This window comes from Strongylocentrotus purpuratus, unplaced genomic scaffold (assembly GCF_000002235.5).
Source record: "Strongylocentrotus purpuratus isolate Spur 01 unplaced genomic scaffold, Spur_5.0 spur5_scaffold_11, whole genome shotgun sequence".
Lineage (NCBI taxonomy): Eukaryota > Metazoa > Echinodermata > Echinoidea > Camarodonta > Strongylocentrotidae > Strongylocentrotus > Strongylocentrotus purpuratus.
In genome coordinates, this window is record NW_022145596.1 from 2,250,318 (window position 1) to 2,275,957 (window position 25,640).

The 25,640-nt window shown below is 34.8% G+C and overlaps 1 protein-coding gene across 5 annotated transcripts; it reads right to left on the bottom strand.

Moving 5' to 3' along the window:
* Positions 1–252: 252 nt before the first annotated feature.
* On the bottom strand, positions 253–25,623 carry LOC581539 (sodium/bile acid cotransporter 7-B). 5 transcript variants are annotated; one of them, XR_004063339.1, is made up of 12 exons: positions 25,318–25,621; positions 24,856–24,938; positions 24,288–24,424; positions 15,414–15,489; positions 12,783–12,821; positions 10,902–10,937; positions 8,744–8,827; positions 7,467–7,632; positions 6,704–6,829; positions 5,225–5,375; positions 3,452–3,524; positions 253–2,015 (listed from the first exon to the last, which is right to left on the bottom strand). XR_004063339.1 is itself a non-coding variant. In XM_030980345.1 (11 exons), the coding sequence occupies exons 1-11, from the start codon at positions 25,415–25,417 to the stop codon at positions 1,967–1,969; spliced, it is 1,047 nt and encodes a 348-aa protein (XP_030836205.1). In that variant the 5' UTR covers positions 25,418–25,616; the 3' UTR covers positions 253–1,966. The 5 variants fall into 5 exon arrangements, 3 of the variants coding, with proteins under 3 accessions (XP_030836205.1, XP_011684063.1, XP_786622.3); XR_004063338.1 differs by having other exon boundaries at positions 3,452–3,527; positions 25,318–25,618; XM_030980345.1 differs by lacking the exon at positions 3,452–3,524 and having other exon boundaries at positions 25,318–25,616.
* Between the last annotated feature and the right edge of the window lie 17 nt (positions 25,624–25,640).

Here is a 25,640-nt window from a genome sequence, read left to right on the forward strand (position 1 = left end):
ATACCGGTAGTTAGAATTATCAGAAATAGAAGACATCAGCAGATGGATAATGTACAGAATCGTTGACAGAGGGTAGTGTAGCACTTAGGATATTCTCAAAGTTTAATTTACTCAATCTCTTTAATGTGTGTGAATATTCCTATATTTCTGTTGCTTGCAAACACCACTTGTTTATGTACATTCATTCATATCAGCATTATGTCTCTCTAATATCAACATTCTTTACAAGACTAGATTGTTCACAAGTTAAACTTTGAAAGTCCCAGAGCAGTCATTTATAATGTCTCACTTGAAAGCAATCTGGAAACTGCATTAGAAGAGAAATAGATGATAAACCATTCTTTATTGTAACTGATCAGACACTCCATCAATGTCCATAATTGTTGTGTTCTCTTCATGTATGTAAATTTTAAGAATAATAACAACAGTTAATGCAATATTCCACCAAATTGAGTATTATTTAAAAATACAGGTAATCAGTGTGCAGTGCTGTCTTTGTCAATGAGCTCATAATATATATAAAAGAACATAATCAGATTGTCTCTTCCATTGATTCTAAAGTAAACCATCATCCTTGCCCCATATCACCATACTGTGTATAAGAGATACAATATTAAAATACATTGCAGGAATTAATGCACATAAGATATCTTGCACATTTAGAAAAATAAGACACTATATACTTCTTATTTCCATAAGTTTTCCACTTCCACATAGAGTTCCTTGTCTTCATACCCCATACCATTCAAAAAGAAAGTTTCATGAAAATATCAATTCAAATGACTTAAAAGTAAAAACATTACAGACAAAAGTGATTTTATTTTCGTGAAGAAGAGCATTGTAATCATTTCATACAGACTGGTCTATGTGGTCAGTGTTGGCACATTGCAAACTTATCCTGCAATTCATATCCCGACATCACTTAGAAATACAAAATAAAACAAGATTCATGTGAAATCTGCCATAGGAATGATAACTTATGAATTATAGAGAATAAACAGTTATCATACAACTCTCTTCATATCTACTTCTTACTAAATATGACACCAACAAAAGAATTCTATAAAGTAAATATTACCTGTTGAGAGCAGGAAGGGTTTTACTTCTTGGTGAGAAGATAGCTTAGTTTCCTTCTGTCTCTCAACAGACGATATTATCTGAGGAAGTCTACAATAATAATAATACTACTTAAAAAGCGCACTTATCTAATAACTTACTCAAGGCGATATACATTTTTTTTAAATACACAAATCTCTCTCCAGAATTGAACAACATAATCTACACATCTACACAGTTGAGGTAGAATTTGATTGGGTAGAAATGGCCAATTCTATTCAACTATGACTAAAAAATAAAAACACTTTTAAAATGGAATCTTGAAATGGTCCCAAGAACTACAAGAAATCTAGTTATGGTGGTAGGTCTATTGCAGAAGGTGAAAAAATCAGAACAATGTACACGCTTGGAATTGTGTGAGACAATAATTGAACTGCAGTAGACATAACACTATTATTTTGCAATTTGCCAGAGATTCTTGCCACAGAAATGGTTTTCATTTATAGTTGGTGAAAGTTTTTTCTGCTTTTCAGTATGTCAAGAGATAGAAAGTCAAAGGAATATGAATGTTCATGTTTCAGCCTGATAGTCCTTCAGCACACACATAAATGCAATCTTGAATGGTAATTTTCACAGTCAGAAATAACAGTAAATTACTGGTCCTGCTTTCATACTAAGACTTCCTCCATCTTCAGTTCCTGGTCTATTTGGTCTAGATCCTGGTCTATTTGTGGTTGGACCATCTGATGATGAAACACTACTTAGACCTCCTCCAACTTTAGTTCCCGTTCTATTTGGTCTAGATCCTGGTCTATTCGTGGTTGGACCATCTGATGATGAAACACTACTTAGACCTCCTCCATCTTTAGTTCCTGTTCTATTTAGTCTGGATCCTGGTCCTGGGTGTGGTTTAAGCTTCTGTTGAGGTAATGCTACTGAGACCTCCTCCTTCTTTATTCCTGGAAAATGTGATAAATGAAAGGCTTATAATTTGTATACTTTCCTAACAACTGTTTTATTACACTGAAGGAATAACTTAAGTCTTGACTAGAAACATGCCAAATACCCTAAACTAATAGGGATTTTATTGGATACAAGTGTTTATTGTACAGAATAAATTTTGGACAATTTTTAAAGCTAACATTGTGCTTCAACAGCAATACTAATATTAGATAAACCACATGGAAGATCTGTTCCCTGTGGTAATAAGGTTATCTTGCAATGTTACATATATATATATCTTCTTCTAATTTATCATTTTTAAATGGGACACACCAAAATATGAGATGAAACAACTCATACTACAAGGTGAAAACTTCAATGAATGCTTTTGAATCCATATAATGTTTTGAATAGTTTATTCTTCAATTTGAATGTGAAATTGTGATGATGAGTAATCATTTAAGACTAGGAAAAACAAAGTCAGAGAAGTTTTTTCTATTCCTGTATTTTCAGACAAGCTTTCAAATTTGACTGCAAAAAAATGAATAAATGTCCTGAAACTGCTTGTTGTTGCAAAAAATGATGTATGATTTCAATGGAGGAAAAATCATTTGTTTGCTTAATAACTTTCAAGAATGCAATGCAAGTCATCACAGTGATAAAACAAATGAAACATACAAATTAACAAAACTAACAAATTTGTATGCCAATTTACTAGAAACATAAATGATATACATTGTACATGCTTAATGTCTGACAACATCTTGGAGCATTCACCATACATCAAATCAAATCAATATACATGTATTTTGCAAATATCCTGTTTGCAAAAATGTGAAATGAAACAAATACCACCTGAGAAACATTCCATACAGTACCAATCAGTATCAATACAATGAAATCATTAAGAATAATAAATAAATGAAAACCCAGTCAGACATGAAACTGTTAAACACCTTTAAAAAATAGCTATGTGGAAATATAAAATTCAATGTAAGTGTAAATGAATGGCAATTTTAGGCAATGGTGTTGGGGGGGGGGGTACAAAATATACAACATGTACCTTGCTCTTCTAAGATTGAGAAAATAATATACATGCAAAATGCTTTTTTATTTTAAATTTTCAGAGGTGGTCTTACTGCTTCATGTGTATATGGGCTTTGAGACAAAATGTAAATAAATTGAGTGAAAAGGAAAAGACAAACCATGCTATGGTCTACCCAAATATACATTTCAATAAACTTTTTTTTTTAAATGAAACAAATTGGGCAGCTTTTGCTATGTTTTTGTGCAAACTTATGCAGTTGTTGACAAGAATAAAAAGTGATAAAAGTGCCGTTACAGAAAGCACATTGAAGCATTTATCACCCACTGTGAATGTTAAGTGAAAAAAGAGGAAATAAAATGAAGCAAGAAAGAGACAAATAAATCAAATAATATAAAATAAACCTACCCCAAAAGAGGTTAGAATCAGAAACACTTGTAGCCAGAATGGAATGAATGAATGTTAAACAGTTGTTTGGCTCCTACTGAAAAAGAAATACATGAGAGCAACAAAGGAGTAGTTAGATAAAACAGGTTGAGGTGCAGCGAATGACAAACACATCACACAAACTATCAATTCACACCCTGCTTTTGGGCATTTCAAAGTTCTTTGTACAAAACAATTTCATTTATCACTTTTCGGTTTGCAGTTTTGGATGGTCTGTATGAGAAAAAAATGCAGTTTTCTGATCATCAATTCATGTCAATGGATGAGGTTAACTTTTTAAATTTCATTTCAATTCTTCAGCTACATACATGTATCTTGCATCATTTGATTGGAGTTTTTTCTTGGTTTCTAAAAAAACTTTTCAAGGTGTTAATAATCGAAGCACCAGAAGATCCAGTTCGGCCATCTTTCTGTTAGAAAGAATATAAGAAACTTCAGAAAGAGTAGGATGGACCATTTAGAAGAATATGTTCTGCTTCGTTGTGTTTTAATATTATTTGCAATTAGATGTAGCAAAGAAAAGATATAAACCATATAGTGCAATGTGTCATTCTTTGATGCTAATATTGGATAGCAGGATATACAAAAGTCAGTTTGTGTCATTCTTTTAAGGTTTTACATTGGATTTATTGCATTTTCCTCCAGATTCGTCAGAAAGACATTTTCATTAACCCATTTGAACATTGAATGACATATCAAAGGAATAATATATGATAACCCTAACGAAAAAATTAAAAATTCTCAAGTCAGAGGCTCCAAATATAGTAACTAGAGTTTCCAAACAGTTGCTATAGCACAAGGAGCAATTTCCCTACAGTATATTATATTCAAACCAAATCCAATAAAATTTACAGCATTTTATATGAATTCGTTGTGCTCTTTATTCAGAAGATGTTTGCAGGTGTTCAGTGCATCCAGTTATAAACAGGATGAAACTTTTGAATGTTCACACATTTCCAATATTTGCTGCATGATTAATATCATAATATGTCGTTTACCAAAGGTAGCCTCATCAGTATTAATACTGTTCTCCCTAAGGACCCTGCAAATCATATTATTATTTGTGCATGTTAGTTCATGGTAAAGACAAGATAGATAGTCAGTGCACAGTTTTCCAAAACAAAAACACAACCCAATATTGGATTTCTAGTAGGAACTAGAAATAAAGTAATAGAATTTGAAGTCAGATTGCTAAGAATAATCTAAATAGCCGGCTAGACAAAGATATGATAGAAGAGAAATTCAGCCTCTTTGTAATCCCCACTTCAAAAAAAAAAAAGACAGGTGTCTTAAACATCGTGACCAGCATCTGCCTGCCTATTGTGTTAAAATGATCAATTAGTCATGAAGTTAAGGGTAAAGACTAAAGACTCTCTAATCTTTAGTTCTTTCATTTCTTAATTTTTCAGGTGACTTGCATAGATTTGTAAGATCAAAACTGGAATGATGTTGTAGTGTAATTACACTACAAAATCATTCCAGATCTAAATAGTTTCACTTATATTGTAAAACATTGAATTATAGAATCTGACTTTACCTAAAGATAACTGAAAATCCTGATCTATGACTTCACTACTATGCAATCCCATAACCAAATTCAATAAACTCTTTTCATCAAAAAACCCCCTTTTCATCACAAAACCATTTTTCCCCCAATGAATTAGAAAGCCCTCTATTGCCCACACCGCACACATATTAACTCATATTTAACTCAACCTGGTGGTTTTATCTTACCTTGTTTTTTGAGCTGTCAGCATCCAATTCCTAACATACTCTACCAGTACCCCGCCCAAGAGGATCTGGGTGGGGTGGTAGACTAGGAGAGGGATGGAGATGAGGGAGAGGTGATCATAACCAGCAAATACTATCTTCAACATGGGTATACCTGAGACACAGGAAACAAAAGAAAATTTGACTTAGAATAATAATTATACATGACAATATTCAAAAAGCACACTTATCCATCTTTAGATATGCTCAAGCACTTGTAAGTTATTAAAATTAATTGCACTTCCAAAGGAATTCAACATACAAATATATAATATGATAGTCAATGGAAAAAACAAACTAAAAGTATAGTTAACAAATAATATAATTAAATGTAAATTGTAAATTGTAAAATTGTAAATTTAATATTTTTTGTGTTTTCCATAACTTAAGAATGAAAGGTGAATTAGGGACCTTTATGAATACTTTTAGGTGTAAGCTATAATATTTCACATTCTCAAGAAATGTAAATCAGGACAAATCAATTTTCACATACTTAAAACATTAGAAAACATTAGGCAGTGAACATTTGTTTAAAGTCTGGCTATGAATATATGAAGGGTATTTGTTGTTTTGAGAAGCAAAAAGTGCTCCTCATACCCAGAAAACATAAACCATAGAAAAACTACAGACAACTAACACATGCTCAAGTTCAGTAGTATTTACAGTGATAATGATTGCCTTAAATAAAACTTAGTTGTTGTTGTCGTTATTATATGTAACTCTTAAATCCTAAATTTCAGTGATACCACAGCAAAATTCAGCACGAACAGAATAATATTCAATCTCTCTCACCAAACATACAGTGAATTCAAAGCAACTAATAGAATATTTCTGTCCAAGTAAAATTTACATTTTGGCTGATATTCAAGTACTCAGCATGATACATTTGAAAATAAATAAGACGTGTGTGAGACAAGATAATTGCTAATTTATAAAAACAGTTTTTTCCATATGTAATTGACAAGTATTTTTATAGTAACAGTGAGAGGTGATATCCTCATACTTATTTATTGTAACATTTATTGTAAAACACGTTTTACAGAGCTAGCATCCGACTGCATGTACCAGGTATTAAAATACCTGTTGGGCATTGAATTTCACAGCCTTCCAACTTCCAAACATTTCTTTACAAAATCCCTAATTCATGAATAGAGGGATCGCTATTACCTGGCCTTAACTGAGCCTCAGTCATATTATGTTCCCAACGCTTCCAAACAGCGTTCATCTCCCTAAACACAAGACTCAGTGATGCGCTAGAATTCCCTCTCCTGCAATTTTAAACCGCTCGACATCGAGCACATGACACCTGGTGACATAGCGCCACCTAGGGACTATCTCTTGTACATGGAGATAGGAATAGGATTAAGAAGGAGCAGTGGTTAGTCTGCAGTGCTCACGACCCTCATGTTAAATGCAATAGGTTGCTAGATGCAAATCACTTACCGAGGGTTAATGATTTATGCGTTGAACAGAACATGATTGCTACAGTGTCGGCCGGGCTGAAGCCAAAGAAGGATAGTTGTGAAGCAAGGAATGTCAGGAGAAGTAAAAACATCTGCAACATTAACACTGAATGAATGGAAGATAGAAAGACATCAATCAGAATGTAGGAAGAAAGTGACAAATATTGTTAGAACTGTTAAACAGAGAACACAAATGAAACTTTCAGATCCTCTATATATCATATTCAGTCAAAAGAATAGGGTCATTTGTATGGCATCATTTGTCATATATTGATACTTAAGGGCCCGAATTCACAAAGGAGGTTTGTCGACAAACCAAGGTTTATGTACGTCATATGACGCTTTTTGACGTGTTTTTAACAAACCTGGTTTGAAAAAACGTGTTGAAACACGAAAACCAAGGTTTGTCGACAAACCTCCTTTGTGAATTCGGGCCAAGGTGTCTAGGAGTGAATGTTAAGTGAATGTAAAAGATAAATCCAACCGTATCAAAACACATTCATTACAAGGGTTGCTACAACATGGAGAATACTGTCTCCTCTGTTAAAAGAGTTTGTTTATATTGTTACAGGAAAAAAATATTTCTGAAAAATTTATTTTTCCCTCACATACGGTACTGATTTGTTAACTAAAATGTTTTAAATCATGCTGATATTTTCATATATGCTCCTTATAATGATAATAATAATAATATGGATATTTATATAGGGCCAGTATCTTTGTTTCCAAGAAGAACAACTCACCTACAACCCCTATTGCAATGAGGCTGTAATGGTTGATTTGGAGTGAAGGGTTTGAGAAGGTATCACAGAATGTACAGAAGATGATGAGTAGTAGAACTCCTTTGCCCATCTGACCGAATGGAGGCTTGGTCCTCTCTAACCATTCCTTGATGAACTGTCGTACAATCTGAGGTTAGAAACATAAACAAAAATAATATGAATGTTCTACTCTTTTGATTGCGCATTTCACATTTTCATATGTGGAAGCTCACTGTGGTGGGCTCTTGGCACTCAAGATCTCTGGGTTTGGTGCTTGCTCAGTGCTTACATCCTTGGACGTGGTGTTTTTGCCTACATTTGTCCCACTCTACCCATGTGTTTCTGATGGGTAATGGCAATACTAGGGGTAATAATGATTGCAGGGCCCACAGGAAGAGCAGTGTTAAATCCCCACTGCACTACTTATAGCTACTTGCACCCTCTATATAGCAAACAATGCCTAATCGGTGACCATTGGTCCCCCATGGTCCCCTTTTTCTTATGTTAATTGCGAGCTGATTTGATGAGATAACCACCTGTCAGTGACCATGCAGGGAGGTCTAATCCCTCCCAGCCAAACTAGTGCAAACAGGCTTTAATACTGATGTGGCTACCCTGGGTAAAGAAGGCCCAATTATTGTTATATATGGTCTGTCTGTTCTTACAAAGTAGTTTGGAAATCAGAACTCTAGCTTTAGCTTAAGCAGTATTGTTAGAGTACCCTTCATTTTAAAGAATAAATCTTGCCAGGTACTCATCCAACACTTGGGTGAAGAGAGCTAGGTACAGATAAAATGCCTGGTCTAAAGATGTACGCACCGAGCAGAGATTTGAACCCTTAACCTTTTGATTGAGAGTCAAGAGAATGGACCACTATAACACTGTGCTGCCATACAGCAATGGCAACCTTTTTTCCTTCTTTTAGTAAAACCTGGGCATATTCTACAGAATCTCCATTATTGGTTTTAAAAGTAGTTAATGTTTCATTGATTTACTGAGTAAAGAATCATGATTGTAAACCTGTAAAAGGGAAGCAAGACTTCATTCATACATTTTACAGAGAACTCATGTTTCAAAGTTTTAAAATCAAAATTGGAAGCATTTCATGAAAGTTATATTCTAATAATTCTAACTGTCTCTTAATAAGCTCAAATGAAGGAAATCTTCATGTATCTATCTTTTGCTCCTACTATTTACCCTTTCTGCAGCTTACAATTGATTCTTAAGTAGAAGGTAGAGATACTTAAAAGAAGACTTACCTGACCAGCTATGACAGGCACTACTACAGTCATTGAAAGCTGACTTAGTATAGAACTAAAAGGCACCGATGACGATGATCCCATCTGTGATAAAAAAAATAATGGAAAGAAATTTATTATCGTAAGATCAATGCTTATGAACTGAACACCAAAATAAACCCCATGTCTTTTCAACTATTGGACACTTCCGACAGCTAAATTGTTATCTATGATTTCTATGTTAAATTCCTACTTCATCAATAGATCAAATTGTAATATACAAAAACAAAAAACAAACAAACCATAAAACTAAAACAATCAAGACTTCCTGAATTATGTAACACCACTAAATCTGAGCTTCAATCTTCCGATTGATTTTTTATTTATCCCCTTTTATCACTTCTCAAAATATCATTTTCATAATTTGTGAAAAAAAAAGAACTTATTAAAATGATGAGGAATTCACTATCAATCAGAAAGCGATGGAGCTGAGTTATGTCATGTTCATAATCAATTGTAGGTCATAAAACATGAATAATGCCATTTCTAATGGATGAAACTACACTCGAGGGAAACACTCATTTAATATTCATAGGGAGGTTTGCACCAATCAGCTCATTACAGACACCTAAAATTCAGGAATTAAGTTGATCAAATTTACATTTTCAAAACAATCATCTACATCACATGTAGGGCAATTCACAGAATCGTTAGAAGACAAAAACTTGATTGTCTGACTAGCTTCACTACATGCTCTACATGCTACATTTCTTTTCTTCATGTATGTTTGATTTCCATTTGTGGTATTAAAGATTGCATTATTAAACATTTACATTAATTGAATCATGCCACCTGCATATCAATAATATTCAATAGATAGTGATACATATCACGACCCATTATCTTTCATCATTGCAATCCATTGTGCTGAACGTGTCTTTTAACAATCTAACATCAATCCGCGCTCTTTAATAATGCAAACATATCAATAATCATGGGACACACTTGCATCTCAAATACCTGTTAATTTTGGTATTCATGAATTTGCTCAGAACAAATCAATTGAAAGCGGTCAGTGGGTCTTTTTTAAACATGGCAGTTCTATACCCAACGAGGTCACATGACTACTGGCAATTAAAATTTCATGACACATGGCAAAATATGATGTCTCAGTTGCTGATAAATCAAATGCGCTTCAGCTTATGAAACCACACAATATGTAGAAGTGCCTCGTGATTTAGGTCAACGGAAAATCTGTGAATTAATGCGCATCAAACAATCTGTGTTTCTCACATACGCTCTGTAGTAGGGATGAAATATTCAGTCAAGTTATTAACCTTCATCAATAATCTGGAGCTTTCTTAGCCCTTTTTCAATCCTTTGCCCCCTCTAGAACAAACATAGGAGAAGCTACACAAGGAGGTGAAGTTGAGAATGAGAGTAAATCGGTTCTCTGACTGAAGGCAGGGTAATCTGGTCTGCCAACAGCAGCGGCTTCACACCAGGGCTGGTGAAACTTTCATGAATTCGGCATGTAACTTTGATGATGTCATATATAAGTCAGCGCGTTTGGCCATAGGGACTGTACGCAGATTTGAAGGGTGACGGGACATGGGAGAAAGAAGGGACAGAAAACACCCTCATGAAAAAACATAACCTCGCAAGATCGGTCTTAAACAGAAGTCGTTTTTAGTTGTTGTTGTTACTGTTTCAACAATAAAACAGCACCTTGCAAAGGATAAGGAAGAAAAAAATCCTTTTTAAGAATACAACCTGCTGCCTTGCAATTATGCCCATACTGCCAGTATGAACTATTTATTTATGTATGGCATTTCAAAGTTCAAACAGACATCAATATTTGAAACAATATTTTCCCAGTCAATGAATGAAATCTCTTCCAATAGACCAAACAGAATCACTTATTACCTTCCATAAACAAAAATATACAAGTCATTTCTTTATGATTTCAAAAACAAGTTCAAACATACATAACAATGAACAAGTAAAAACTTCAATTATCATCAAATGTTATTTAGTTAAATATTAAAGGACAATTCCAGATGTTTTGAAAATGTGGAATTGTAAACTAATTAATGTGTCTAAAGCCATATAATGAATATTCAATCCATCAGAATTATTGAACTATCAAATTATATGAAAATAAATTAATGATACTTACAAAAACAAGCAGTAAGAGAGGAGTTACAATGATGCCCTGTAATACAAATCAAGATAAGAAAAATGACAACTGACATATCAACATTGCCATTTAAAGAACTTTCATGTAATCTTTTTTTGGTGTAAAATGGGTCATGATACAAAGCTTTCTTTCGGGGTATTTTGTAGGTGCTTTATAACTCTGTGAGAACAATCTCCTTTTTTTAAACTTTAAATGATTTCTCACACAAACATCCTAGAAACAACATGTAGAATACAATGGCCACATGGGTGTTTGGCTTGCAAAGGGTTAAGCTTCACTATGTGCCATTTGAATGGTGAGATGCCCCTAAAAGACTTCATGCAGGCACTTAACTCTCACTCTAACCCCAAGAGGGCCTTGCTGAAATTGGGAGCCACTGGCGATCGCATCAAATCAGACGAAGATGCCGAAAGGAAAGAAAGATAAAGCATAAAACCATAGACAAAGGGGAGAGACAGAGGGGGAAAGAAAAGGTTGGGGTTGAAAAACAAACAGCTGCAAAGGTCTAATAGAAGTCATCACCAACCAGCATTAAAAAAATAGAATGAAAAGAATGTCTTGAATTAGAGTAAATAACAAGGACACTATTACCAGGTACATCATTGGAAGTTGTTGAAAAAGTAGTAGAAATAGCAAAAGTCACAAAAGAAGTTTAACAATTTCAGTTATACTTTGATAAATGAATCTGAAAAAGAGCTCACATTCAAGATATAGTTCCAAGATATATAGGAGAAAAATGTTGTTAAACAGTCATTGAAAACATTATCAGAACTTAGAAAGGAGAGCAAAGAGGGAAAATAGGCAAAGACACACAGGTAAAACAAAAATTGAAAATAAAGAAATAAGGAAAAGAGAAATAAAAGAATCACAGATCACAGAGTGCCTGAAAAAAAAGTAAAGAAAAACAAAATAATGAAAGTTTGTCATAGAGAAAGATAGAAGTATATGAGAGATAAGAGAATAAAAGCAAGAGAGTAAAAGGAGAGAGAACCTAAAACGATCTACTTAAAGTACAAGGGTCCCACTTGTGACATTGACACCGTCTTGCGTTTAAGTCGTGCTTATCGGCATGTAATGAAGCTACAGTGACAAGGGTGCCGCTGAGCCCCCAATCCACATGCAAGATAGATGAAGGGGGCATCAAATATGGATGCTAGTTGCTCCCGATGGACAGCGAGGGAGGAAGACCGAGGGCTAAAAGAAGATGAGCACACCACATGTCAAGAAACCAGCATGGAATAGGCAGATCAAAACAGAACCTCTTCAGAAAGGCCATAGGATAGAGAGGCCACTACGTGCACCTGCATACAAAGGTCATCAAAGTGGAATCAATGAAGATCATTGAGTTTGAAGGTCGTTGAAGAAGTTAAAGGTCAAGAAAGTTGAAGATCAAGGTGAAGGTCATTGAAAGTTGAAGATGATAAACTATCAAGAGAACATAAGATCAAGAGAATTGAAGGTCATGGTCAGGTTAAGGACAAGAGATTTCAAGGTCAAGGGTAAAGGACAAGACACCTGGAGGTCATGAAAGCAAAAAGCTTGACATGGATTGCAAAATATGAGCATAATCAAAAAGCAAAATAATTTAATGAATGAGGAATAGACAAGAGAGATAGCAACATACAAAGATCTTTGACAGGCTGAGATAAATGGCAAAGGGACATGCAAGTCATGTCAAGAAAAAGAGGAAGGAGGTAGCAAAAACTGAACAGAAATCTAAAGGGGTCCAGACAATGATTTGGAGGCCATTAATCATTGGCTGCCTGCAGGAAGGCAGTGGCAGATATGTATTGGCAATGGCAGAAACTGCCTTCTTGCGGGATAACTGACAAAATATAATAATTGTTTATTTGAACTTACCAGGAAACTGCCAAATGCTGAATTGAAAATAGCTGCTGCCTGTGAAATTAAGAAATATGGATGATATCAATAAAATGAGAGCAATAATAACGATACTGTAAACCATACATGCAATTCCAACAAAGAAACACAAGGAACATTTTTAAATGTATACTGTCATATTTTCTACTTTCAGCAAGAATTGTAAAAACTGACCTATTATATTGTCATTTAGAGTGATGGCAGAGAGAGGATTTTTGACAATGTTAGGGTTGAGCCTTTCTTGCGGTCACTGGACAATGAATCAAAATGTGTATGTGGATGGTTGATTTGATGAGGTGTTAAAACACCCCAGGACTCAATTGACATCCCACCACCCTCCATCTCCTATTCTCTCTCTCTCTTTCCATTTCTCTCCCTTTCCCCTCTTCTATTCCTCACTGTCTGACACTCTCTCTCCTTCTCTCTCTCTCTCTCTCTCTTTCCCTCTCTTTCTCCATATCCTTCACTTTCAGCATCTTTCCTGGTCTCCTTATGTTCCATATTCCTCCACCCTTGTCCTCTTCCCATTGCTATTTTGCATTATGCCCAAAATCACATATTTTCTTCCATTTCAATGTTCTACCTTTCCCTATCTCACATACATTTCTTTCTCTTCAAATGTTTCATGTGTCAAATTATAAATACATCTGTAAAACAGTGTAAACATCATGAATTCAACTCCATTTGATTTTATTTTTCATGCCCTTCGATGAGTTGCTGAATACAAAAACTTTCAAGCTTATTTTCTAACCTTCCTCAGAATTTTTCAATTCCTTTATTTCACCTTTTAATAACCCATCCAGTCTATCAATCTTCTATCATTCTACAACTTCTCCATCTTCTTCCATCCGTATCTTTCTCTATCTCTCTCTCTCCATCTTCAGGGCACATTTTTTCTTCTGATGGATGAGAGGCTACTTTGGCAGGGCTGTGCCGTGGCAGCGCAGTGCCTGCAGTAGCGGCCTAACTACATCTAGCACCTACCAAGCGTGAAGAGCGGAAGAGTCTCTCTTCTTGTCGCTACTCTAGACCCAAGCAAGCGTGACGGGGTCCCCCCATGCATATTTCAGCCATCAAAAGCGGCAAACATGCTCCGACATCAAGCGTGTCCATATTTCATGGCAAGGCTGGATTATATCAATTGAAACATGAAGCCAGTCACTGAAATTGCTTCATCTTCCACAACTCCTAACCATCCCATTGTATCCTAGAGATACCACTTGAAGTCCTCTTCATGTTGCTTCTTTGAATCTAACTCTAGGGCACCCTTCTAAAGTTACCCATGAATGCCTGAATTCAATTCTTTTGCTAGCTTCAGTTGGTGTAACTGATAGCCTAAGTACAACAATGGTCTGTGAAGCTAGCCTTCAATAAATGTATTTACCAGAGGCATCAAAGTTTCATGGGTTAGGGTGGTTAATAGATTCTGGTTAATTATATCCTCATGCCAGCCCAAGTCTTGAGGGACCTGCGGAGTATTCTCTCCTCCAATGCAGCTTAAATGAGACGATGATGGAGCCTCTTACACCATGCACTTTGTTTATTGATATTGGGAAGTCATTTATTTCAAATCATGTCATTGGGTAATATCCTTTCAAAGGATACCCATAAATTACAAAAATAAAAGGCAATTACATTTCAGACAGTGCCTCGATTCTGAGAAACTCTTGTCTAAAAATCATTTGTTGTATTTCACATAATTTTTCTCATGGATTTAAAACTAAAAAGCTTTTTAACAAATGCATAATTTTGTGATTTTATCTATACTTTTTGTGTTTTGTACTATGTTATTAAAAATGTGTTTTTTCTTCTCAGAAATATGTTTAATTCAATGAACTACAAAGGTTAAATTGTATTTGTTTAAATTTCATGTTGAAAATTGTCTAAAACCACTCATTGCTCAATTATATATCTTATTTTAAACATAACAGCATGAAGGGGAAAAAAACTCTACAGATTTTTTTCTTTTTCTTTCTTTCTCTTGTATGTTAAGTTATTTTATTTGGTTTTTGAGGGGGAATATAAATGAACCAGGATCAGAGAAACAGGTAATCTTATATCAACAAAGATATCAAAAGATTCCTTTGAATGCCAAATTGTATGAAAGTAATTGCAAACTAGCTGGCGCTGAGTGTCATTCTCTGTGGTTTTGTGTTGTTATAGGATAAAGATACTGCAACTATAACAGATGAAGTTCATAAATGGTCAAAGAACATGGCTTCTCAATTTTAATGTATTGAATTGAATTGAACTAAAATGTAAATTTATGGCTCCTCCTATTCCTCCTCTCCTCCTCCTCCACCACTTCATTCACGACTGTAAATAATAAAGCACCTTTACTACTTAACCATCAAAGCGCTTACAGTATCATTATTACCATCATCACCACCACCATCATCATCATCATCATCATCATCATCACCATCAACAGGCCAGAAAAAGAAAACACTAGTGGTCCTTTATTTCTCTTAAATGAGCGCCATTGTGATGAATTTTCCACCCAGTGGTGAAAAAGGTAAGTGGACCTCACAAACTAGCACCACTACCACCACCACCACCTGTCATGCCTACTCTTCTTCCACTGATCAATGTTAGTATTCATTGACTCACCTCATTTCCTCCTACAGCCTTAGTAAGGATGACAGCTGATGATACCGGTGGTGGCATGCATCCTACTACCTGTAACCTGCCAATCAATCAATCAATCAAATACAAAACATGGTTAGTCATGTACTTTTGCACTTTTGATTCATATTTCTTCTCGAACATTGAGCCCAAGTTTTAGTCTAGTAAACTTTTTTCAAGACAGATAAAAGGTAGAAATATTTGACTGCATCACAGCTACAAAGGCCTGCAATTGAAATTTGGTTGGTTTTGAGTGTTATTAAAATCTTACCCTCTCTTTAAGTCTTATTACTTTGAGCTTCGAGTCTTCTTTCAAGGACTATTTTTTTTATCTAAGGTCAAACCCTTGTTTATCTTTCCCTCTTCACCTTTGATTTCTCTTATTTTCTGTTACCCTTTTAAACAATTTATTGTTCTTTCTTGTTTACTCAATAAAAAACCCTGTGTCTCTTCGTGCTTGTCTTTTTTACATTCACTTCAATCTCTCCCCTCCCGCCCGCCCTCCTCAATGCTACTCAAATGTAGGAATCCAATTTTCTTTCTTACTTTAGAGAAGCTCAATTAGACACCATGCATGAAAACATGCCTAATATGAATCTATAATACTGCTTTAAATAGAATTTTTTTTTTAATAGCTCACAGTCATCACTGAAGCCATTAGGAAATATAAAAATGAGTTAAACTGCTAAACACAAATATCATTTACTAAAATAGTCTTTTAACATAAAACACATCAATTTAATTTTGATGAATCATTTATCTCTTGGTGCGTGAAGGTTGCATATTTTAAGACATCAAGGAAAACCGCCTGCTCTCTTCCTCCTTCATCACTTATTGCAATACACAGTTTCATTAAAAACAATGTAAATGATCTTTACTAATTATCTATAGAAAAAATGAAACAAATTAAATTAAAAAATAAATAAATAAAATGATGTACAGAGAAAAAACATTGCCCTTTCAGTTTGGGGGAATGAACAAAGTGAACAAGTATATATTGAGGGTATTTGTTTTTAATCGATGTCATGTTTATTTCCATTTTTCATTCATTATTATTATTATGAATGCACAAAAACTGAATAAATGTTAAAATATAAAATACATTACAAAGTTATAATTTTTAAAGACCCTAACGTTGGTAAACATATGTTCTGAAGGATGGAATACATGATGGAAAAGAAATCAAAGATTTGATTTAAAGCTAAAGAGGAAAAAGGGAGAAAGTGACAATGATAGAGGCATTGAAAGAAAGAGAAGACAACAGTGATAGAGAAAGGAGAATATAAATAGATAGAAAGACAGAGATATCTAAGACATGGAGAGATTGATTGACAGATAGATGGATAAGAGGGAATAGATAGTATAAATTGAAGAAGAAGGGACTGCATCCAAAGACAACCAAACTAACCAAGCTCTCATCCCAACCCGAGCCTCATTATAAATTCTGTTCATTACCAAAAGTACTCACAGGCTCTTTCAAATGTGGAAATTAATGGGTCCCCACAACAAATCCCCTCCACTTCAATGCTTACAAAAAGAACAAATGAATTCCCCATCACAGCTAAATTAATTGGATTCTATCTCTACTACGCTACCTGTTGGCCTTCCATACTACTCAATCCAGTCTGAAACATGAATGGAGACAAACAATCGGTTTCATCGTCTATCATTTATTATGCAAGACCACCTTGTTCCACTCTCTTCCCAGCTTTCATCATTTTTTGAGTCTGGGTATTTTTACTCAACTTCATGGAAAATTCATATTTTGATAAGTACAATGCAGGCTGGATTCTCTTAGTGCTTCACATAAAGTGATTTTCTAATCTATTTTTCATGGGCAGCAAAGTGGTAGAGATCAATAGGAATTTTATATGTAGTCAAGTGTATAATAGAATGTCGATAATAATTGATGAAGTTCAGATTTGTTCTGTCTGTTCTCACTTTTAACTGATTACTTGCTTGAATATTGCAGAGACTTGGGATGTGATTTCATAGTGCAAGCAGGCAGAAAACAAAGGTTTTTATTGCATCTTTGAATCTGGAGTGCTGATGTGTATAATCAAAATGTTATAAACACCATTTCTGTTGTGTAGAACACTCAACACATAAATATCATAGCCACATTCCCATGTTTATTGTATATCATTCCGAGAATAGTTGTCGAGAACTAGACCTGTCAACAATTCTGCCATTTTACCGTAAAAACAAACCTGTTAGAAAATTTATAACACACAAGCTGATTATTTTTTAGGTCAGAGAAGTCATTTATTGAACATGCATCTGTCACAAATAGGATAGGATAGTCTGTAATCTCATGGATATAAGCGAGCTAAGATATATTTTCTTGCTAAAATACTTGTACTGGTACCTGCAGTTATTGTGAAGTTAGAAAATACCAGCAAGTGTAACATTTTGCTGGTATTGTTTTTTGTATTGACAAATTCCCAATTCCTTCACAGATTTACAGGTATGTTCACTAAGTTTTCTACAGAATAGCTACAAGTAAATGAAAATGAAGAGCAGTCCACATTCAAAAGTACTCTATGCCACACCATATTATCCAATATATTTATATCAATAATATTCATTGTGTATATCATTTATATCATTGTCTGACTGTTCCGTTTCACTTTACATTTTTATTTGCATTTGAACTTCAACATTTGTAGCCATAAATATATGAATAAATAAATAAATAAATAAATAAATAAAGAAATAAATAAATAAATACAACAAAAAATGGGGGGATTTTGAGAGATTTAATTTAAATCCTACTGGCATAGAACATATTTGTTACAATTTCATATATACATGTATGGTATAAAGACGAGTAATCAATGTAAAAAAATGTGTAAATATCTTCCATGTTCCTACAACATCATAGCAACTACTGTTGACATATCAACAAAAGGCAATCTAAATAGCCTTGTATGTCACCTATTGAAGTGTGAGAAAAGTTGCATATTAGGTATTCCGAACATGACTTCTATGGGACTGAAAAATAGGGTATTGGTTGGTATTGCCCTTGAGATAATTTTTCAAAAATATTTGGGATCATGTTCTACATAAGACGTAAATGAAAAGTATCGTTCACTTTAATTTTTCTGAACTTTAATAATTACACATAAAAGCGAAATGAGTGAAATAGTTACATAAATCCCCCAACAAATTTGCAATTAATGATGCCTGAAGCTGTCTGATTTTGAAATATATATGCAATTGGAGGTGTTAAAATGTCTTTCAAATATAGGTATCTCCACAAATGCAGAATACAAATCTACCAGAATTCATGTTTCCTAATTTCAAATTTAGAACATATTTGGAGGGAAAAAATGAGACTGTGGATTGCCTTAGAGATCAAAACAATAGGAGAAACATAGAAAGAGTTACAAAATATGATTGATGCCTTTCCATTTAACTTTTTTCTTCTTTTTTGTATTTTCCTCCTCTGATTGCCGAGAAATTTGTCCACCCGTCTATTTGTAGAGCACTTGTAAATGAAGTTGTCCCATTTCTGGTAACTGCAATTCAGTGCATCGAGCCATGCAGTTTTAACTTCATTAGTATTAATAAGGTATGAGTCTCTCACACTACAATTAATCTTGTCCATTTATGGCCCATCGCCCTGCATCCTGATGTACCAAAGTGTCTTCTTTTTAAGATTCATATCTCATCCACAACCTTTCCCCCTATGAATATATATTTCCAATTTTTTTTTATTCCTTTTTATTGAGGTGTTTATGATTTTGCCAATACCATGTCCTTCTTTGCTTCACCACTTTCATTTGTAACTTGATTTTTTTTCTCTCTCTCTCTCTCTCTCTCCCTCCGTGTCTCTCTCAGTATCTCACCCACTTATTTCTTTCTTTCTCTCTACTACTTTTCTGCTCCTGTTTCTTTTTCTATATTCAAAAATATTTTCCTCTGCTCCTTACCTCTTTTCTCTTTTTATACCCTCTTTCAGTCATCTCATATATTACTTTGTCTCAATCACATTTTTTTTATTCATAATTTTCAACTTTGTCAAAACTTTTTCCTTCTAATATATAATTTTATAATTCCCCCTATTGTATTATTTTCTCTATTTAGCTCCTCTTTCATGATGCATCCTCTTGACTTCTTCCTCTTCCTTTCTTTCTTTCTTTCTTCTTTTCTTTCTCTCTCTTTCTCTCTCCTCCCCCACCCTTCACCCTCTCTCTCTCTCTCTCTCTCTCTCTCTCTCACTCTCTCTGTTTAAATCCAATTCCCCTCATCCTGAGCTTTTCCTCCCTATTCCAAGTCATCTCTTTCTACCTTCTCCAGTAGTCTATCCTGATTTACTCCTTCTTTCTTCTTTCTCTTTCATCCTCATCTTCTCACATATGGCTGCCGTTCACACCTCCCTACCATCATTATCAGGGTAATGGGCAGGTATTTTGTGAGTGAAATAATAAATGAGACCAAAATATCGCCCCTGGGTATTGAACGTGTGGATCATTCCGTACCCATCCATATCCTAGCGGGCTTTGTGCTGCTCACGCCGGCTACGCCACCTATCATTCTGTCACATGCTTTATCTGTCCTTTCAAACCATTCCCTTCTGGAATGTCCTTATTTCAGCCAAGCTGACCAACTGCCCTCTCAATCATAAATCTTGGCTTACAAATAAAGTCAGTTATACAAGGAAGTATGAACAGAAAGGTCTTTAGATATTTTTAGTTGCAAAGTGAGAGAAAAAGAGGGAGAGGGGGGTCAAAGGAGAAGAGCAATAGTGGCTCAATGGGAGGGGATGAAAAAGGGAAAGAAAAGAAAGGATTGGAGAATAGGAAGGAGGGAGGAACGATATACAGTTGATGTCCTTAGAGGCCTAGATGATATGTGAGGGACCAATTATAAGACACTAAGACAGCAATAATATTTTTTAATAATCAAAAGACGTCGACCAATGACTCTAGTCGTCAAATTTTTAGAAACCTTAGCTAACCTTTGGCAGGGTGATTTCCCCTAATAGTGCAGTTTTCAATGACAAAATGGCACAAAAATAGGCGATTAAGATGCATATTCATAGCATTTCAAATAGTGCTGTAGTCAAACGTTTAACCGTCCGGTATCCGACCACCCATGGCGGATTCCGTTTTCAATTGGACGGTTTCGTTTTCCCGTTTTTTTTTTTTTTTTTATTTTTTTTTTAAAGTTTCGATTTATGCCCCTCCACCTGGCACTAAGCCTGGCAATGTCTCCCAGCTCAGTAATCGGTGTGATGACTTACCACTTGGAAACTAGAACAACACTCCAATTTGTCTGTCATCTTGGTTTGAAAGTAATCTTTGTAATAGATCTCAATATATATTCATCCAAGTTTAACACATGGTGTACCACAAGGTTCTATCCTAGGTCCTCTACTGTTTTTAATTTACTTTAATGATCTTACACATTATTCTAAAACGACATTGTTACTATTATTTGTGACTAGTTCACAAGCACAAATCGGTGCCTTCAGTTAAATCACCTTCCTGCTTTTTCACACGGCCAAAAAAGAAACAAAAAAAAAAAATGATTTTTTTTTTTTTTTTTTTTTTTTTTTTTTTTTTTTTTTAATTTAAAAAAAAAAAAAAAAATCGTTTAACCGAAAACCGTCCGGTTTTGACAGGCGGTTAAACGGAATTGGAGATATCCGTGATGTTACAGCACTAATTTCAAAGAATGAATCCTACCAGCTGTCCATTTATTACACATGGAAAGAAAAAGTCAATTGTACATAAAATGCTTTGTCTAAGCAAGGATATGAACTTGTAACCCTCTCAACTAATAAATAAATCAGTAGAGGTGTTGTGGTCGAGTGGATACGTCGCCGGACTGCCGATCACAAGGTCCGCGGTTCGAGTCCCGCCGCTGCACTAATGTCCTTTGGCAAGACATTGATCTACATTTGCCACACTCCATCCAGGTGAAGTAAATGGGTACCTGGTAGGAATTTATTCCTTGAAACGCAGCGCGCGTAACAGCTGCACTGCTAAAGCCAGGGTAATTATGCTGCATTATTGTAGAGCGCTTAGAGACTTCTGACAAAGTAAGTGTTAGGCGCTATATAAGCACTGTAATTATTACCACTATTTGAAAAACCTGAATACCTACATGCAAATCCACCTTTGCCACACTCAACCCAGGTGTAGGTTACACCTACTAAAAGTGACTAGTAATAACAATGTCTGGTATAGTGTTGTATCTGCCAGTTATATGTAGGTGCTTATGGGGCTTGCTCCAAAATATAATACATAATGAGTTAAACTCTGTAGTTGCACTGCTTGTGGTATACATCATGAATGAGATAGGAATTCTTTGAATGGTGTGTGTGCCTTTGGTAGCCCAAGTGCCCAACTACAGGTCGGGTCATACTGGGATGCTATGGGCACTTAACACCCAATGACTAAAGGAGATACTATACTAAACTCAAATATTTTAGATTTGCATTATGTGATTTTGTAACATTTATAGGTTTAACAAAAATGAAATAAAATACAATTTGACCCTAAAATAGTTCATAACTTCATATTGAATGTCCTTTTTCAAGCTAATTGAAAAACACATCTCTAATTAGTCTGCAGATGCTCTGATTTTCTAGATCATAGCTCCTAAATCAAGGAGTACATGTAAATTTTCCTTTTCAATTTCTATTTAAAATGCTCATTCAATCTTTCATTTAACTTAACCCTGATCTGTTAAAATGTATGCTTGTTCCCTCCAGATTTGATAAGGAAACTCAGAAGTGAGACAATTTGTTTGCACTTTTGCAGTCTCTTTTATTGACTCACCAAAATTGTGTATTGATGGGTGGGTGTGTGGTCTATCTCCATTGACATTAAATAAGATGATCTGTAAACACTTTAAAGTAAGAAGTAGAATATTTAACTACTTTTACAGTGCATTTAACAGAGACATTACAAAATGCAGTTTACCAATGGTTTGGAAGATGCTGGATAACTGTTCTGTATTTGACCCAATAAGATGGTAAGTTCCAGAGGATATAAAGTAATTGGCTGACTGGGTGAATGGTATCAACATCCATAAGGATGTATTTATAGAATCTTCATTAGGTGCATTCCTTTGCCAATTTTTTCTTTCAACCATTATAATTTTCTTTAGTGTTTAACAGGTTACTAGTCAAGTTTCAAGTTTCAAGTTTATTTTGTTTCACATTTCACAAAATAGAATTCACATAATTGACAAAATTAGAAAATAATATGAATTTATGAAATATACTAAAAGTATCACATTATATAATCAATTCTTTGTAAAGACGTCAACATTAATTGTATTGAATAGTAGGTTATACAGGGTGAAATGTGAGGAACCTATTCAAAAGCTTAGCTTGTAGATTATAGGTTCCCCTAAATAAAACTAACCTTTTTTATAGTCAATATGAGTCATCTGAGCCCCATCTTATAAACAACTTCAAATAATCATAACTTATTTGCAATATACACCAATCACAACTGTGTACATAAGAGATAAGGGAGTGCAAACTTGACAGAGGACTTGCGATTTATTACATCAAATTATCATGAATAGGGTCTAAGTCTACAATGTTCAAACATTTCTTTAAAATATGGCACAGGTTACTGAATACAATAAAATGGGTTGCATTTATCTCTACAAGATAAACATGTCTTCCTGTTATCTGCAGTGTTATCTTTTGAACATTCAGTCATTAAAGGAAACCTCAAACCAAGAAATAACTTTATTCATTCTGAGAGATTTATTATATTCTTGCCCATTAATCTACAAGATGGCAATGTGTATGAGAGAGGCATACAAGGCGAATAATTTTCAGTTTCTCAGCATGACATGGGTATCGCCATTTTCTTGATAACATGGTGTATGTGAAGTCGTTTTTTAAGTAAATGTATTCAAATTTATGGATGTTTCCTTCCCAGGTATGTGTTGTGATGAAGTATTTCATTCACCTGCTATATCCTTTGTACTACAATTGCCAGAACGCAAATTGCATACTAGTAAATAAGTTAGTGTTCTTCTGAGGTGAAGGTTTCCCCAAAATGAAATAGATTTATCAATTGCTATATTTTAGAATTTCTAAATGAATTAGTTACTGGTACAAGTTACTTGTTCCCCTGTATATCTTTAGCCTGAGATACTATGGGCTGAAGTCTATGGAAAATGGGGAATCAAAGCGTCAACGAGTTGAGAAATATCAGTATCCTGTCATAATTATTATTCTCCTGCAACGGTTGCAATGATGAAAAATAGCAATAAATGATTATACATATAAATTACATGGCAAATGTCATTCGCCCATGCTGCCCCAGTTTTGTGAAATACCCTCCCTGACTCTATGAGACACATTAATACACAGGGAAAAAATTACTATAAAAATTTGGGGGGCTACTTTTCAAGCTTGCTTGCATGAAAATAACACTCTTTAATTTGTTTGGCATTGAACTCTATTTTGGGGGCTAATTCGCCCCGAGCCCCTGTGTAATTTTTTTCAGGTTAGCCCCCGAAATGCCCAAAAGAGCCCCTGAAAGTCTTAAAATAGCCCCCAAATTTTGAATAGAGTTCAATGCAAAACAAATTAAAGAGTGTTATTTTCATGCAAGCAAGCTTGAAAAGTAGCCCCCGAAATTTTTAAAGTAATTTTGTCCTTGTTAATACTACAGATAAGTTAAAATCTGTCCTTAAAACACATTCATTCAAAATGTTAACCCGATATAAGGAACTCTGAAAAGTCTGAAACCTATTTTCTCTTTGATTTTTTTCTTCTTCCAAAGTGCACAGGGACAATTTTCTTTTTTTTGGGGGGGGGGGGGGGGGGGGGGGGGGTTAAGAATAAGGGAGGCAAATCATGTGATATTTTGAACTTACCCCTTTAGAAGCCAGCCATCAATGTCTGTTGCTGATAGAAATTTAATAAGAACCCAAACGAAGCACGGAACAAACGTTAGTGTGAAGAGCTGAACAAAGCAGTGTAGTTTGACATGAAGTAAAGCACTCTTGAGGTCCTGTAACGCGGAATCACAAGATGATAAGTTATCAAATACAACCAAAGCAAAAATAAAAAAAGGGAAGGAAAACATGAAAATCCAAAGTGTTATGAGACAGTGATTCCACTACAGTGCAAAAACTATAATGAATATAATGGAGATGTGTATTTGGTGTATTTGGTGGGGGGGGGGGGGGGGGAGGGAATAAATGGTGCCTATACATGTTTACTCACTGATCTTTATGTTACTGTGTGTTCTAATGTAATGTATGTAAGATACTATACAACAAATGTAAAAGACTCGATGCCTGTGCCAATTCCTGTTGGTGCTACAGAATCTTTCCTTTTCTTTTTACACAGTTTATCACCATGTTCAATGCAGTGGGCTTTTTCATTTTACAATATTGAAATGGAAAGGGATGGGAAGAGTTGGAAATGGTGACAACTAACCTCTGTTTTAAGAGAAAGACCACTGTTGAAAAAAATGATGGACACTGCCAGGTACTTGACTGTTATCTCTGGAATAAGAGGACCTGAAATGCAAGAGAGAAGGTGAAAATGAATTAGGTTGTGTAAAAATAAATACATTGATCTGCATGCAAGCGACAAATTTGATATGAATATTAAGGAACTGGTGCACTTTCACATTGAATTCCTTTCATCTGAAACATATAGTCTAGATTAGTTATTACTTATCTGTTTATGCTTCTCAGCCGTTTACACAAAATATGTAGGCCTACTTTCCCAGGGTTTTTTCCCCCATTCATTCAACAATGAAAATTAATACTGTAAATAAATGAAGTAGACTGTAACTTTTTGATAGTTATTACTATAAATAATCAGTGGAAATCAAGTTTAGGTTATTTAGAATTTTAGATGTAGACTTTCTAGAACACAGTCGTACTGACTTACCGCCTTTCTGCCCGATGGATGGCTCTGCTCTGGCAGCAAGGATGACAACAATGATCCCCATCAGAAACCAATTTTCTTTAATCTTCTCAAGCAACCCCATTTTTGGTCCTTTTCCTTGGTGCCACCTGTGTAAATTCACTTCAGCTCTGACTTTTGTACACTGTACTTGTCAGCTGCCTGCCTGGCTATGCACATACACATAGACATAGATCTAGATTCATTCATTGGAAACATCCACGTTGCACCTGTGCTGTGTACGAAATTGTTTACATGCATGCCTAACCACACATTATGAACAAATATAGTTCGTATTAAATCGTTCA